The sequence below is a fragment of the Panthera tigris genome, chromosome D3, assembly GCF_018350195.1.
Source record: "Panthera tigris isolate Pti1 chromosome D3, P.tigris_Pti1_mat1.1, whole genome shotgun sequence".
Classification (NCBI taxonomy): domain Eukaryota; kingdom Metazoa; phylum Chordata; class Mammalia; order Carnivora; family Felidae; genus Panthera; species Panthera tigris.
In genome coordinates this window covers 56,921,211-56,939,404 of record NC_056671.1, presented here as the reverse complement: position 1 = coordinate 56,939,404, position 18,194 = coordinate 56,921,211, and the positions used below count along the sequence as shown (strand labels likewise).

The 18,194-nt window shown below is 37.8% G+C and overlaps 1 protein-coding gene across 6 annotated transcripts in view; it reads left to right on the top strand.

Annotated features, from left to right (window-relative positions):
- RPRD1A (regulation of nuclear pre-mRNA domain containing 1A) overlaps positions 1–5,603 on the top strand; it is a 69,732-nt gene extending 64,129 nt beyond the window's left edge. The window contains exons 7-9 of one of the 6 annotated variants that reach the window (XR_006209699.1): positions 2,097–2,294; positions 4,815–4,885; positions 5,468–5,603. Coding sequence is in view for 2 of the 6 variants with exons in the window: in XM_007090735.3 (XP_007090797.1) it covers positions 2,097–2,246 (150 nt within the window). In the remaining 4 variants the exon portion in view is untranslated. Of the gene's footprint in view, positions 1–2,096 lie in introns of all 6 variants that reach the window. The other 5 variants (XR_006209698.1, XR_006209697.1, XR_006209696.1 and 2 more) reach the window with 5 other exon arrangements.
- Positions 5,604–18,194: the final 12,591 nt, after the last annotated feature.

Below are 18,194 nucleotides of genomic sequence, written 5' to 3'. Positions count from 1 at the left end.
TAAAACTTACTTGGTGTTCCAGCGTGTATCACTGGTGAAGGGGATGGGGAAGAAGAAAATCATACCTTGAGATTACAGATTTCTATTAAACTCTCTTTTACTCCATCTTGATCTTCATGATCAATTAGAATTGCAGGGACAGGTAGACATGGCAAGAATTGATACCTCTCTTAGGTGCCCGAAGCTATGCTTGAACTTTTCCAGCCTTCAACTTTACCTGCTTTGCCTGCCACCGTGCCCAGTCCCCCATGCTTCCAAGGTCTCTTTTCCTCCTTCCTTTAGAATAGTGGAGTTTCAGTAAGTCTGACAAATCCCTTTCCCCACATGCGCTTTTTTTTTTAATTTTTTTTTATGTTTATTTATTTTTGAGACAGAGAGAAACAGAGCACGAGTGGGGGAGGGACAGAGAGAGGGAGACACAGAATCTGAAGCAGGCTCCAGGCTCCAGGCTCGGAGCTGTCAGCACAGAGCCTGATGTGGTGCGTGAATCCATGAACCATGAGATCATGACCTGAGCTGAAGTTAGACACTTAACCAGCTGAGCCACCCAGGTGCCCCTCGTGTGGTTATTCTTTAAAGGAGGAGGTTCAATCATTCAAAGAAACCCCACTAGTTGATTTCATTTTAGGCAGAAAAACTAACAAAGTGGCTCATAACTCTGTGTATTAACATCCTTTGGGGAACTTGTGTAAAATCCATGAACTCTGGACCCACTTCTAGAAATTATCCTCATTTAATTGATATGTAGGAGGACTGAGCCTCTCCTGAAAAATTTGTTTCTTCAAGAATTTCTTAGCTGATTCTGATGTATAGAGCTGAGGAACACTAAAGAAGAGCTCTTTGTGGATCAGCCTTCTTCCCAGAATGAAAGCTTATCACTCACCTGTTCTGTCTTGTTTGTGAGATCAGCCTTGGTTAGAAGGAGGATGTTCTAATTTTTTCTGGAAGGAAGAATACCCATATTCTAGATTACCTCCTTCCTGTCCCACCTCTACTAGGTAATGGAGTATAGAAGGATCCTGTTTCTCCATGTGGAAGTCTGGAAACTTCCATTAAAAGGAAATATTCCCAGTAGAGACAGTGGACTGTTTCCCTCAAAACCAAACATGATCTTGATTGGTTTCCAGTTTCTGAGTCTTTAGGCCACTGTTTGCAAGGTTTCCTAACCTTTTAGGGGGCCACTGGAACTTTTAGTGGTCTGGTGAAGCTTTGGGCCCTTCTCAAGTTTAATATTTAAAAAAATTTTGTTTTAACATTTATTCATTTTTGAGAGAGACAGAGCGCAAGTTGGGGAGGGGCAGAGAGAGAGGGAGACACAGAATCCGAAGCAGGCTCCAGGCTCTGAGCTGTCAGCAAAGAGCCCAATGCAGGGCTCAAACCCATGCACCATGAGATCATGACCTCAGCCGAAGTCGAATGCTCAACTGATTGAGCAGGTGCACCTCAAGTTCAGTATTTTAATGTAGAAAATAAATTGCTTAGCATTACAAAGGAAACAAGTTATATTAAAGTACAGTTATTGACATAATATTTGTACAATAATATATGCTTCTTTATTGACACATTAAATAACATTTAATGTTTGGTCTGAGAATTACCATAATTTCAAAGTCATGATAAATGTCAGCAGCTCAAGATAGCTTTAAAAAACTGTAATGTAATATCATAGCAGCTTGTTTCCATTGAAGACAAATTCACAGTTACTGATAATACTGTGATTTGTTGCTAGAATTCACAATTGTAAACAGTGCTAAATTTCAGTTTAGGTTTGTGAAAACAGGTATGTGGTTTTTCTTATCCAAGCTCAAGGACACCTGAAGATCTTACATGTTGAGGTTAACTATATTGACATGGTAATCTTCTTTTCACAGGTGTGTGACAACTGTTTAAGATGATGGTTTTTCATAATAATAGAGTTTATCTAGTAGTATATTTCCAAAGCCCCTCCTTTGATCTTAATGCTAACTTGGTAATTATCCTTTTTTTTTTTTCTTTTAGCATTAACTGAGTGTAATACCAGATTTTATGCAGACCATTAGCTAGATAGCTCTTCTCTCAACTCCCAGAATGCTAATGAAAGTGGTTTGATGTTATAGGAATACAAGCGCAAGTTAGCCAGAGTTTCCCTGGTGCGCAAAGAACTCAGGTCCCGGATCCAGAGCCTGCCAGACTTATCCCGATTACCCAACGTGACTGGAAGCCACATGCACCTGCCCTTTGCAGGGGACATCTACAGTGAAGACTGATGACCAGTCTCTTTCCAGGGCCCAGGACTTTGCAAGAGATGGAGACAGGTTAGGTGGACAGTCCTGTAGCGTTATTTTTGTATATGGTTGACAGAATGACTAACAAAAGAAGTGACAAGTAATTTATAAAATTGTTTAAAATGTTGGTTTGTTTACTATTTTATTGGTAAGTTAACATGACTTAGTTTAAACAAAGTGATGATCTCTGTGTATTAATAAGCTCACAAATAGTGATTATTTTCAGAAGATCTTTTTGTAAATTTTTTTGATCCAGGGCCTTGTGAGAAATTCCATGTTTCTATTTCTTCATGTATTTTCAAGTGTTTTTCCTTTTTTTTTCTTCAGTATCTAATCACTGTATAGTATGTAATTCCTAAGGGTGAGAACTAATCAGGAGTTGGTAGAGACTTTATTATGGTATAGTTAGGACTTGATTGTAGAAGGGACTAAATGTTCCAACTTAAACTCCACCCTTCTCCCTGACCAAAATAGCAGTTCTGTGCCTCTTAATGCCTTGATTCCTTATTCCTCAGAGGTCAGGAATTGAACACTAAACTGAGGGTCAGATCAAAGCTTAGAGAACTTTTCCACAATAGTACTGTAGGGGTTCCATTCCAGCTGCCAGTGTAGAATAAAAGGAGTATTAAGTAGGGACCCCCTTGATTAAACTATTTAGAATTATTTGAGTAGGTTAATATGAAAATGCTTTGGAAATGTTGTAAAATTTGACCTTATACCAAGACGACAACTTTGATTCTGGAACTGATTGCTATTTTCAAATCAGTCTCCTTTTAACATAATTGATCCCTTTAACATAAAGCCGTCTATGGGATTAAAAGAACCGTAAAATACTTTTATTATTCGCTTAGCCATTTAACTTTAAAAACAATAGCATTTTTAGCTCTAATATCTCAACACAATATTCCTTAAAGTTCAGTAAAATAGCCTGGAACATTTTTAATGTTTCCTTAAGGTTTTTGAATGACTGTATATTTGGAAATTAAGCAGTGCTACACTACAGGGTAGATCTGGCAAATATTATATTTGTATATTTAGAATTACCAAAACAAATGTACTTTTACCTTTTATTTCTAACCCTGTGTGTTAGAGCAGTTGCATGCTCTCCTGCTTTCTTTTTAAAATCACATTGTTAAGCTGTGGATTTGTACTCAATAATGACTTAGGATAAACATTTTTTTTTATTCATTACATATTAGACATTTTGCTTTTCCTTGTAAGCAGATTCAAATTAGATAGTCAATAAAACATCTTTTAAATCCCACAAGCCAATTATGTCTCTCTAGTCTGAATGGCTTCACTCTTTTTTTCTCAATATTAGAAATTATAGTTAAAATGAATTTCTATGTGAAGAAGGCGAATATTTATTTTCAGTAGCCAAAAGTTCTGGAAACAGTGCTTTTAACAGTTTGGCCTCTCTCCAGAACATAGACACATATTAGTAGTCCCCATCCATATATGGCTTATATTCCAAAGTCTTTTAGTCAACTTTTGGGATTCTGGGCACATTTTCTCACAGAAAGAATGGTAGTAGTTAGGTTCCCTATAAACACTACCACACAAAGGTCACCAGGGAACCTAATCCACTTAACCATGAATGTACTTAACTTGTAATGTGGTTGACAATTACTAATAGATCCTGATCAGCATTTGTAACATCACTCTAACTAAGGAAATGGTGTGCAGCAGCCAGATTCACACATTGTGGTGTCTGTCTGTTTTGTGTACCTCTGTCCCTAGGTGTAGATTATATAAAAAGAAGATTCAGCATGGGGGTGGTGGGGTAACAAATGCACAATTATAAAAACCTAGTTATACCTGTTCTAAAAGTATACCATGTAAGTTAGTTTTTCTTGTTAAAGTGAAAGCAAAAACTTGTATATTAATTTATTTTCAATGTCTTCACCTTATTTATGATCTGTTAAAGTGGTGGTTTATCCATTCAAAATATATTTTTTTCCATTTAAAACTAATTTATAAACTATGTACTCCTGGGAAGATTTGAATTATTCGAAGTTTGTTGGAATATTTTCACCATTTAAGACAGACTTCTGACTTAGATACTGATTTTAATGCCAGTATCTGTTCTAAATATTTATGATAAAAAGGCATTATTTTTTTAAAGAGCTCGATGCGATTTGTGATAAGTGATAGTACTCAACCTGAATCCTGCCCCCAGTCGCACCCTTTGACCAGTCCTCCACAAACCTTTAAGCTGTTGGTTAACTCACTAACTGTAAACACAAATGATACGGTCTGGTTTAGAAGTTGTCTTTTCAGCCTTATGTTAACATGGTAAGCCTTAGCAGTGAATGGTCTTCTTTTCTAAAAGGTAGACTTACATTTTCTCAACAAATGGGGTTAGATGGGGGTACTATAATACCACATTCGAAATCATGAGTGTTTTCTCCACTGTGTATGAACATGAGGCAAATCATGCATCTTTGAGTGCAGTTTGGCCCGGCCCCTCAAGAGAGAAGCATGTCCCCACACTTGCCGCAGGGGTACTGTGGTTTGAATGGATACCATCACTCTTTTCTCCACAAACAGTGCAGAGAGCTGTCTGGAGTGGCCATTTGAACAGATTCCCTGGAGTTCCCTCCGCTCCTTCCATCACTACAGTAAGTAAAAGAACCACATGGGGGAACCCGGGAGTCTGAGAAAAATCAGCTGTGCTCAAAGGCCACCCTCCCCCTCTAGGAAAACCAGTCCAGATGCAGCTATTTTGGTACCTCTTCTCACATGCACTCTGAATCAGGGTTTTTCTATAAGAATTCCTTCAGAATCAGCAAACGTTGGGATGACCTGGTTGTCTTGATTTGCAAAATTAAAAGAACAAAACTAGGTTGTCAGTTGTCACGGTAGATGAGCAGCTCATCTATTAAAGTGTAGTCATTGAACTGGTTCTGAGAAATCTTTAGAAAGAAAAAACTTAAAAGTACAAATTAATTGGGAAAGTTAGAATGCCCTTTCTGAATTTTACATTCTACAAATTTGTATTATATGAAATAACATAAAGCTACAAAACTGCTTTGTATTCTATTAAGAAATAGCTCCTAAAGATGTAGTCTTGTTTCATAGTTGTTGCACTATATTGAAGCTTTTTAAAGTGTAAACCCATTTCTTCTCTGTATAGAAAGGGAGCATTGTGTTACACACTGAATTTATTTATACACAGCATTTGTTGCCATCTGTACTTCCAGCCATCCGCACGTGAGTCTGTTCCGAGGTGGCAGTAGCACATGGGAAGATGAAGTTTCCCTGTTTACCCCTTTTTCTTTGGCTGTATCTGATGACAATATAAGATGTTCTTAATAAAGTTTTATGTTGTTTTTGAAATGTGTAGATAATTTCTGTGAATCTGATTGATTGAATGTGACGTGGGAGGGGAGAGATTAATGGACTGGGAAGGAAGCAAGGGATTGGAAGTATTCCGTGACTTTCTGGCCGAGCAACCGCTGAAGGAGATCCCTTTTGCATGACCTGTGCTTCCCAAACTGGAGCGAACATCAGAATCACCCGGAGGGCGGTTAAACTACAGATTGCTGGGCCCCACTCCCTGAGCTTCTGGGATAAGGCCTGCTGGTTTATATTTTTAACAATTTGATGCTGATGCCACTGAGTTTAGGGACCACATTTTTGACAACCAGTACTCCAGACCAACTTTGAAGTCCATGACTTACTTCCCAATTTGTAATTCCAAGTAATGCGATAATAAAGTAAGGGTTTTACAGCTCATCCTATAGTAAGTTCCTTATGGGGAGAGAACAAGATCACCTCCTCTTTTGTGACCTACTGCCCAGTAATGCTGAAGTGATTTGGAGTGTACGGATTCATTTGGTACTTTGAACTTCCGGAGCACAGGCCTTCACCAAATATTGCATTTAAAGCGGATTGGGATATGCTAAAAATCTGTGGGAATCTCTAGGGCAGCATTTGCCAAACTTCCGTGATAAGACTCACTTGGGACATTTTCATAAAGGGCACATATCTACTAAGATTTTTCTGTGATTCTTAGCGTCTAGAAAGTTTGGGAAATGTTGTCCTCTGACCACTGTCCCTGGTTCTCCATTCCTAGAAGGCCCTCTGGTCACTTTATCTGAATCCAGGTGCTTCTCATCCCCACTCCAGTTTTCCACCTTTGCAGTGGGACATTTTACACAGTGGAACCTATATCCAAAGATGCTGGTTCAGAAGTCTGCGTTTTAAGCAAGGTACCCAGGTGATTTTGTTTGATGCGTGTCATTCGTAGATTGCACTTTGAGAAACAACGCCCTTCGAAGCAAATGGTAGTCTATTATAATGTTCGTTCACATGTATGGTACTTAATATGCATCTGGAACTATTGTAAGCACTTCATACGTCCTTTACTCTGATTATTCATTCCACTTCTACATATGAGGAAACTAAGACACTGTCAATTCTGTGTGCCCCTGAATGGGTCAAATGGTGAAGCTGGGACTCACCTCCAGCTCCCAGATTGGCTCTGAGCCCTGTGTTTTATTTATTTATTATTATTATTTTTTTTAATGTTTATTTTTGACAGAGGGGGGCAGAGCATGAGTGGGGGAGGGGGAGAGAGAGAGGGAGACCCAGAATCTGAAGCAGGCTCCAGGCTTTGAGCTATCAGCGCAGAGCCTGATGCGGGGCTCAAACTCACGAGTTGTGAGATCATGACCTGAGCTGAAGTCTGTCGCTCAACCAACTGAGCCACCCCGGCGCCCCAGTGAGCCTGTGCTTCTTAACCGCTACATGATGATGCCTGAAACACTGATAGGTTGTGTAGCAGCTCCATGATCACCAAATCCATGTTTTGCATAACGTGTCAAACTATAGTGAAATTATGACATTATGCAAGTTAAAAACCAACATCTTAGTTAAAAGCACTACTGGAGTGGGCTTGTAAAAAGGTGTTAAATCCAGGGAGTTTTTTTGTTTTGTTTTTTATGGAGGTAAAAAGCACATAAAAAATTTACCAGTTTTAAGTGTACTTTGCATTAAGTACATTGACCATTAACACTGTTGTGCAGCCATCACCACCATTAATCTTTAGAACTTTTTCGTCTTCTCCAAGTGAAACTCTACCCATTAAACAATAACTCCCTATCCCTCCAGCCCCTGGCAACCACTGTTCTACTTTCTGTCTCTGTGAATTTGACTTCTCTGGGTACCTCATATATGTAGAATTAAAAATATCTGACCTTTTGTGACCGGCTTATTTCACTCAGCATTGTGTCCTCTAGGTTCATCCATGTAGCACGTGTCAGAATTAAATTCCTTCCTTTGTAAGGCTGAATAGTATTCCATTATATGAATGTGCCACATTATGTATATCAGTTTGTCTGTCAATGGACACTTGGATTGCTTCCACATTTTGACTATTGTGAACAATACTGCTAATGAACATGGGTGTACAAATACCTGTGCAAGTTCCTGCTTTGATTTCCATTTGTTGTTGTTTTTTTTCCATTTGTTGTTTTCAGAGGGGTTACTTATATTCACATCAACAAAGTGGAGTTAGAATGAACTATTGATAAGGGTGTTCTAGATAATATTTAATGAATACCTACTGGTACAGTGTCTAATCTTTTGAGATATAGAGAGATTATTCAACTACATGTCTGCTCTCAAAGTTTACAACCTAGTGGGAATGAAATACAGTGACAACTTAAGCCTGTTACGGATTCTGGGTCTCCTTCTCTCTGCCCCTCCCCCACTCTCTCTCTCAAAATAAATATTTTTTAAAATCCAGTTCTGTACTTTATCATGATGCATGGAATTCAAATGTGAAAGGTAGGCTCCAGGCTCTGAGCTGTCAGCACAGAGCCTGATGCGACACTCAAACCCACAAACTGAGATTATGACCTGAGCTGAAGTCGGATACTTAACCAACTGAGCCGCCCAGGAGCTCCTAAAACTGAAATTTTGAAGTTAAGTGAAATTGTTAGAGTCATTAGCTTATTCTGATATCCTAGAAAAATTCAGTACAAGTGAAGTTTTTCGTCCTATTCAGGAAAGAAATTTTGTTTTTACTTATGGAAACACAAGTTTAATGAGAGATTTTAAGAGGTTTAAATTGTGCATTAATACATTAGTATTTATGGTCTCCTTTTCCCAGCTCTTGCTTTTAAGTTATAAAATCTTGTAGTACTTTCAGGAGATCAAGTTAATAGCAGAGTGCTACTGATGCTGTTGGAAGTCTTCTTAAGATCTCTTTGTATGATTCAGTTATAATTCCCCTCAGGTGGGAATTGGTTCCGCAGTTACAGACTGCAGCTGGAATGTGCCTAATGGAGGGAAATTAAACTGTTTCATGCTGCTTTTTGAGCTGATGTGGAGCAGTGCAAGAACTCAGGTGAGGTTCATGCCTACTTCCTTTTCCTATCCAGCTCCTAGCTCCTAACTCTAGATACTCTAGCCTGAGGCAAATGTCATTATTTGTGCTTAACATTCTCCCTGTTTGAATTGCTAGTCTCTCCTCCTCTTGGCAAGCTTGATGAAGAAATACCTACTTCCTTGATCGTTGGTTTGTTGCTTTTATATCCATTGATGGACAGACGGTTACAATTGTGAAATTTTGTGTCAACAGCACAAAGCTCTTTTTCCAGTTGGGCATAATTTTCCTCACCAGGAACCAATAAAAAGCTAACTGCCAAGGATTGAGTTTATGGACTGATTAAAGTGGAATTTTTTCTTAGCCAGCAGTTGCAACATGGCAGAGAGGAGGGTTTTTTTTAAAGGCTAAATATCTCTTTTAAAGCAGATGACTTGAAGATAATATTAAACAGAAAACCTATCTTCTTATGTTTGTTTTTTTTTTTTTTTAATTTTTTTGGGGAGAGAGAAAGGGAATCCCAAGCTGTCAGTGCAGAGACCAACGTGGGGCTCGAGCTCAGAACCGTGAGAATCTGACCTGAGCCGAAGTCAAGAGTTGGATGCTTAACCGACTGAGCCACCCAGGAGCCCCCTTTTTTATACATAATTTTTTCGAGCGGAAAACCTTTTTAAATATAAAGTGTTTTCAGTGTGAATTTTTTAAAAGCTCTATATTATTTAAATTAGTCTAAAAATCCTTGTAGTTCTACAATGAAACAACTAGTTAAAATAACCTAGGGCAGTAAGTATGGGATTTTATTTTCAGATGTTAGTTAGTCATAGTGATATTTGAAATACAATATTCACTAGATATATTTCTGGCAGCTTAATAATTACCTTTGAATAATGAGATTAGGTACAGTAAGGAGGTTTATTAAGTGCTTGTTTGCTGTCATTTTACAAATTCTAAATCGTTATTTTTATTGTAAAAATTAGCACCAGTATTAAGCGTCATGTGGTTAAAATATTCCTGTTCCATTTTTAGTTCCGAACTTTGATTTGGTTTCTATTTTTGTTACATTATTCAGTGCATCATATGGATGTGACAGCATTTGGTAGGCACGTTAAAACCTCTTTACTAGAAATCTCATTTGTTATTAAAATAGTGTTAAGGATGTACAGACTTGTTTCATTGTATGCCACTTAATGAAATGGTAATTTGTATTTTATGTTCTCTAAGAATGCTTCTGCACAATGTACTTTTGTTTTCTAAAGGAAAAAACTGAAACCTGATTTCAGCAAGTGTTCTCAGAGGTCATCAGATTAAAAAAATAAGTAGTCTCATTTTCTAGAAAGACATACCATCTTAAGTACTCAGTAGGAGCCAACAAAATAGTTGTAAACTCAAAGTTGTACTTCTGATCCTTGAAGAAAATTTATCAAAGTACTCTGCAAATGTTCATTGTGCCCGAACCCATGCCACGTTTTCTTTAGAGCAGGGGTGACAGTCTCTATGTCATACATGCCCTTTTCCCCATAAGTTTCTTCCTCTTGCTTATGGTATATATTTCTAATTCTATGAAGCCCCATCAAAATCAGAGCTTCATGTAGCCATCACCTGTTTTTTTTAGTTTGTTTAATTTTTTAAATCTACATCCAAGTTAGCATAGCATATAGTGCAACAATGATTTCAGGAGTAGATTCCTTAATGCCCCTTACCCATTTAGCCCATCCCACAACCCCTCCAGTAACCCTCTGTTTGTTTTTCATGTTTAAGAGTCTTTTATGTTTTGTCCCCCTCCCTGTTTTTATTTTTATTTTTTGCTTCCCTTCCCTTATGTTCATCTGTTCTGTGTCTTAAAGTCCTCATATTAGTGAAGTGATATGATATCTGTCTTTTCTCTGACTAATTTCGCTTGGCATAATACCCTCTAGTTCTAGCCACGTAGTTGCAAATGGCAAGGTTTCATTCTTTTTGACTGCTGAGTAATACTCCATTGTATATATATACTACCTCTTCTTTATCCATTCATCCATCTGGACATTTGGGCTCTTTCCATAGTTTGGCTATTGTTGATAGTGCTGCTATAAACATTGGGGTGCATGTGTCCCTTCAAAATAGTATACTTGTATCCCTTGGATAAATACCTAGTAGTACAATTGCTGGGTCATAAGTTAGTTCTATTTTTAATTTTTTGAAGAACCTCTTCCAGAGTGGCTGCACCAATTTGCATTCCCACCAGCAGTGTAAAAATGTTGCCATTTCTTCACATGCTCACCAACATCTGTTGTTGCCTGAGTTGTTAATGTTAGCCATTCTGACAGGTGTGAGGTGGTATCTCATTGTGGTTTTGATTTGTATTTCCCTGATTATGAATGGTGTTGAGCATCTTTTCATGTGTTGGTTGGCCATCTGAATGTCTTCTTTGGAGAAGTGTCTATTCATGTCTTTTGCCCATTTCTTCACTGGATTATTTGTTTTTTAGGTGTTGAGTTTGATAAATTCTTTATAGATTTTGGATGCTAACCCTTTAATTGATATGTCGTTTGCAAATATCTTCTCCCATTCTCTTGGTTGCCTGTTAGTTTTGCTGATTGTTTCCTTTGCTCTGCAAAAGCTTTTTGTTTTCATGAGGTCCCAGTAGTTCATTTTTGCTTTTGTTTCCCTTGCCTCTGGAGACGTTTTGAGTAAGAAGTTGCTGCAGCCAAGATCACAGAGGTTTTTGCCTGCTTTCTCCTCGAGGATTTTGATGGCTTCCTGTCTTACATTGAGGTATTTCATCCATTTTGAGTTTATTTTTGTGTATGGTGTAAAAAAGTGGTCCAGGTTCATTCTTCTGCATGTCGCTGTCTGGTTTTCCCAGCACCACTTGCTGAAGAGACTGTCTTTATTCCACTGGATATTCTTTCCTGCTTTGTCAAAGATTAGTTGGCCATACATTTGTGGGTCCATTTTTGGGTTCTCTATTCTGTTCCATTGATCTGAGTGTCTGTTCTTGTGCCAGTACCATACTGTCTTGATGATAACAGCTTTGTAATACAGTTTGTAGTCTGGGATTGTGATGCCTCCTGCTTTGGTTTTCTTTTTCAAGATTGGTTTGGCTATTTGGGGTCTTCTCTGGTCCCATACAAATGTTAGGATTATTTGTTATAGCTCTGTAAAGAATGCTGGTGTTATTTTGCTAGGTATTGCATTGAATATGTAGATTGCTTTGGGTAGTATCGACATTTTAGCAATATTTGTTCTTCCTATCCGGGAGCATGGAATCTTTTTCCATTTTTTTGTGTCTTCTTCAATTTCTTTCATATGCTTTCTATAGTTTTCAGTGTATAGGTTTTTCACCTCTTTGGTTAGATTTATTCCTAGGTATTTTACAGGTTTTGGTGCAATTGTAAATGGGATCGATTCCTTGATTTCTCTTTCTGTTGCTTCATTGTTGGTGAATAGGAATGCAACTGATTTCTGTGCATTGATTTTATATCCTGCAACTTTGCTGAATTCATGAATCAATTCTAGCAGTTTTTTGGTGGAATCTTTTGGGTTTTCCATATAGACTATCATGCCATCTGCGAAGAGTGAAAGTTTGACCTCCTCCTGGCCGATTTGGATGCCTTTTATTTCTTTGTGTTGTCTGATTGCAGAGGCTAAGACTTCCAATACTATGTTGAATAACAGTGGCGAGAGTGGACATCCCTGTCTTGTTCCTGACCTTAGGAGGAAAGCTCTCAGTTTTCCCCAGGATGATATTAGCGTTGGGTCTTTCATATATGGCTTTTATGATCTCGAGGTATGATTGTTCTATCCCTACTTTCTTGAGGGTTTTTATCAAGAAAGGATGCTGTATTTTGTCAAATGCTTTCTTTGCATCTATTGAGAGGATCATATGGTTCTTGTCCTTTCTTTTATTGATGTGATGAATCACATTGATTGTTTTGTGGATATTGAACTAGCCCTGCATTCCAGGTATAAATCCCACTTGGTCATGGTGAATAATTTTTTTAATGTGCTGTTGGATCCGGTTGGCTAAAGTCTTGTTGAGGATTTTTGCATCCATGTTCATGAGGGAAATTGGTCTATAGTTCTCCTTTTTAGTGGGATCTTTGTCTGGTTTTGGAATCAAGGCAATGCTGGCTTCATAGAAAGAGTTTGGAAGTTTTCCTTCCATTTCTATTTTTTGGAACAGCTTCAAGAGAATAGGTGTTAACTCTTCCTTAAATGTTGGGTGGAATTCCCCTGGAAAGCCAACTGATCCTGGACTCTTGTTTTTTGGGAGATTTTTGATTACTAATTCTACTTCTTTACTGGTTATGGGGGTTTGTTCAAATTTTCTATTTCTTCCTGTTTCAGTTTTGGTAGTGTGTGTATGTTTATAGGAATTTGTCCGTTTCTTCCAGATTGCCCATTTTATTGGCATATAATTGCTCATAATATTCTCTTATCATTGTATTTATTTCTGCTGTGTTGGTTGTGATCTCTCCTCTTTCACTCTTGATTTTATTTATTTGGGTCCTTTCCTTTTTCTTTGTGATCAAACTGGCTAGTGGTGTATCAATTTTGTTAATTCTTTCGAAGAACCAGCTTATGGTTTCATTGATCTGTTCTGGTTTTTATTTTTGGTTTTGATAGCATTAATTTCTGCTCTAAACTTTATTATTTCATGTCTTCTGCAGGTTTTGGATTTTATTGACTGTTCTTTTTCCAGCTCTTTAAGGTGTAAGGTTAGGTTGTGTATCTGAGACCTTTCTTCCTTCTTTAGGAAGGCCTGGATTGCTACATACTTTTCTCTTATGACCGCCTTTGCAGCATTCCAGAGGTTTTGGGCTGTGGTTTTATCATTATCATTGACTTCCATGTACTTCCATGTACTGTAGCCATCACCTATTGACTGGAGCTGGAATGGGAATTGAAATGTATTTCTTTGCTGTCTAGGTGAAAATTTTGATGAGTTCTTCAGTTTCAAGAATGGTGCCAACTGAACTATAGTAACCAGTGAGAGGTATATGTTCTCAGAATTGTAGTTTCCCAAGAATACATAGTCCATAACTTCCTCAGTTTTTCAAGATTTTATGGACCTAAGTTGCCAGAAGCCCAATTAATATATCTAAATAAATACCCCTTTTCCATTTAATAAAGCAAATGTAGTTTCTGTGGTTTTTGAATGAATGTGTTATGTTGAGCCTTTAACTTGTGGCAAATACAATACCAGAAGCTGAGAGAATCGAAACAGAGAAAGATACCGTGTTGCCTTTATAGAACTCAGAATCTAATGTGGGAGACACACACTGACTATATTAAAATATCATAAGTTCTACACGATGGTGTGAAAAAATGTTATAGAAAAGGTGAATGGCATTTGAACTCATCTCTGAAAGTTGGTTAACTGACCATGGGTTGAAAACATAATTAAAAGATTTTTTATTTATTCTTATTTAAAACATTTTTTAAAATTTATTTGAGAGAGAGAGAGAGAGAGAGAGAGAGACAGCACAAATGGGGGAGTGGCAGAGAGAGGGAGAGAGAGAGAATCCCAAGCAGGCTCTGCACCGTCAGTGCAGAGCTGATGAAGGGCTCGAACTTAACTAACCATGAGATCATGGCCTGAGCTAAAATCTAGAGTCAGATGCTTAACCAACTGAGCTACACGGGCACCCCTATTTTTATTTTTTTGAATGTGTTCTTTACCTGGTGTCTCAACAATACTGATGAATTAAGTGAAAAACTAAATGGGATAGTATATATAAACAAACATAAACATAGATTTTTGCTCGATGGAAATCTGAAGGCATTAACTTTTACTCATGCTGAATAAAATGGCTAAGTTTAGAGTAGGTCTACTGGATAGAAGACTAAGGTTTTAAAGAACAATGAATGTAGTTGCCTGATTTCAAGCATGTGTTGCTTCGGTCAAACAACACAAGCTGTCTTTAAAATTGTTCCCTGTGCCCCCAACCCCCACGCCCCAAGCCACAGCTGTGTATTTATTTTTCTCTTCTCTGTGGCTAAAAAGGCAATACAGTTTTTTATTCTGTCCATGTAGTACAAAATGCTGTGATGGCTAGAACATGACTCCATTATCTGAAATCAATTGCGATAATTGTAATAGTATGGACCAGTAAAGACCCTCACAGGAAAAAATGAAATGATGGGCAATCCAACTTCTTTCACTATACTGTTGCCATGGCTGGGATTGATTGTATTTGACAAAGGGACAGTGGGACAGACTGTCTTAGGCCAAGGACCGTGCCACTTTCTCTTGTTGCTAAAATTAGTAGATTTACTCTTGGGTGAATGCAACATCTAACTCTGTCTGACCACATCATTTGAAGAATGCCGTTTGTGACTGTGTAAAGCATCTGAAGCAACAGCCAGAACTATGTAGTAGCTGAAGTAAAATACTTGAATTCTAGAGGGGCATCTTTCACCCAGCTTTGGCTGTGTCTCTCAGACCTGGACCTTTGTTATAAAGACCTGAGTGACGGTTCTGTTTATGGTTTTAACTTAAGGACTGGCTAGTTTAACCTAAGGACTGAGAATGTATTCTCCTGCTTTTATTAAAGTTAATAACTCTTCTGTGAGCCTAAAGCACTCACATGTTAATTGAGGTTATCAAATTCCCCCAGGTAAAACTAAGACTACGAGTATTTTTCTCTCATGCACTTAAGTACTATAGTTTTTAGGGAAATGCTTAAGAGAGAATATTAGCATTTTTGATGCACATATATTAAGGCTGGTTAGAAAGTTCCTAAATTCTTTAGAATAGAATTGAAATACCAGCAATATTTTAGATAAACCATTCTGTCTAATGAGGACTTTTATCCTAGACAAGATAGTACGTCTTAGAGGTATAGTTGAAGCTCGGGGAATAGTGAAAGTTCTTACTGAATTGATATGAGGAAACAACACAGCACTTAACAGAAATCTTAGCAGAGGAGTACGCTCCCTGCAAAATCCCTAAGTCCAAATGAGAGTTTTAAACAGTTTAAGAAGGGGCACCTGGGTGGCTCAGTCGGTTGAGCATCCGACTTCAGCTCAGGTCATGATCTCACGGTTCGTGAGTTCAAGCCCTGTGTCAGGCTCTGTGCTGATGGCTCAGAGCCTAGAGCCTGCTTCGGATTCTGTGTCTCCCTCTCTCTTTGCCGCTCCCCACTCATATTCTGTCTCCCTCTCTCTCTCTCAAAAATAAGTAAACATTAAAAAGTTTTAAAAAAATTAAACAGTTTAAGCAGTTTAAACAGAATCTTGAAGGCAGGCGCCCAACTATTATTCCTTTATATTCCAGGTGTCTAAAAGGTATTTGATCAATGCAAAGGCAGAAGTTTGAGTATGTATTTAAAATTCAGAAACATTGCTTGTATTGACTTGGGAATTCAACACAAAACTACTTTTAAAAAGATAAAAACTGTCACTAGTAAGTAAATAAAATAGGTATGCTTTTGCTACAAAGTTAAAAAGTTACAAGAAAATTTTAGACCTAACTTAAAAAACTTCTATTTGTCTCTTTTTATTAGTCACATACAATCATATTTAAATACCAGGTGTCCTGCTTGGTGTTTCCTTGAGGGTCTATGAAAAAAAGTAGCTGGTAGTATAGTTAGCTAATCCTAACAGGCAGAATTATTATTTAGATCTATACGCTGTAAATGTAATTCCAAGATACTGAAACAAAATCCCAAAACATAGATACTTAACACCACTATCTAACCTTTACATGAGTTTTGTGTGATCTTTTTCCTCAGTTCAGAATGAAATGATGAAACAACCAATCTCAAATTAGTATGATTTCCTGGGTTTTTTTTGAGGGGGGGGTGGTTAAAAAATTATTTAAAGTTAAGAGTGCATGAAAGAAAACTGAAAAACACAAGAAATAAAGAACAAAGTCATCCATAATCACAGTTTGACTCCTAGGTCCCATGTGTATCTACACAACTAAACATTTTCATGTAATTAAGATTGTACAGTTATGTATCATGCTTTTTCACACACCATGAATATTTACCATTTCAAAGTCCCCAAACCATGAGTATATTGATAACCAAGAACACACTACACCAACTCCATCTGAAAGGAAAAAAAATGTAATCCTGCTTGGTGACAAAAAATGAAGGACAAAAATGGCAACAGTCCTCTAGATAAAGATACTGACAGAGTTATAATTAAAATACTGCATTCCTGGGGCACCTGGGTGGCCCAGTCGGTTGAACAGTCAACTTGGGCTCACGTCATGATCTCGTGGTTTGTGAGCTCGAGCCCCGCGTTGGGCTCTGTGCTGACAGCTCAGAGCCTGGAGCCTGCTTCGGATTCTGTGTGTCTCTCTCTCCCTCTCCCCCATTCACACTCTCTCTCTGTCGCTCTCTAAGTACCACATTCCCTTAGTGTTCAATTAAAACTGAGACATAAAGTAACAGTACATAAAGTATAATACTTCTAAAAGAATTCATTATCCAATCTATACTATTCAAGTATTAGCAAGGAGGTATGTTTCCACTGAATTGTTTGTTTTTTAGAGAGCATGAGTGGGGGAGGGGCAAAGAGAGAGGGAGAGGATCTTAAGCAGGCTCCCCTCCTAGCACAGAGCTCTACAGGGGGCTTGATCTCACAACCCTGAAATCATGATTTCACCTGAGCCGAAATCAAGAGTTGGATGCTTAACCAACTGAGCCACTCAGGAATCCCTGAAGATTGTATATTTTTCAAAGTTAAGGATTTAAAGACATACTTTAAATATTGTAAATTATATGTATGTTTGATGCATATGTGTGTATGTAATTGCATATTAAAGTTAGTAAGGAAATGTTCTCTAAAAAGCTAATTGGTCAGGAAAGATAAATTTAAAATATTTCATATCAAAACAAGGGTAAAAGGGCTTAACAAATTGAATTGAATGTATTAAAAACTGTATACTTTAAACTTTTGTCTGTTAACTTTAATGACAATTGATCATGGTACCCAGGTTTAAAACTAACATTTTGGGATGCCCAGTTTCTAAAAGAATTTGTTAATTCCAAAAGTGTTGCTACAGTTTCTGTCCTTGAGAAAAGTAAAAGAGGATTTGGAATTATTCCAGAGAAACTTGTGTATAAAAATCTTGTACTTCCAACTACGCATTGAGCCACTCCAGGAGGATGCAACTGCTGTGGCAAGGACCCTTAGACAGAACTTTGGAGACTGAACCACTGGATTTTCTGCATTTCTTGAGGTGAATTCACAGATCAGACTTCCCTTAATCTCCACTACTTACATGCCACCTCAAGGAACCAAGTGCCAAAGTAAGTTTCCACGTGTTAGAACACTGAACTGCTTGGAATTGAATGTGAATTTAAACAATTAGACGAAGAAATACTTGACAGGTGTTGATATTGTCCAAGAAAAAAATTATTCTAACACTTGTTAAAAGGGTAAGAAAGACTTTTCTTCAGGACTTTTGTATTATGTATCAAGATTATCCCCATGGGAGACCTATGGGGCTCAACTCTGAAGATGTCAAAGACAGCTTGGGATTTATAGCAAAGGAACAGACCGAGGGGGTTAATGGGTAGAATATCAGTAAAGGGAGACATCAAGGGTAATGGGATTCTCGTCAAAAGCAGGCCACAATGATCAGATAAAAAGGGTGG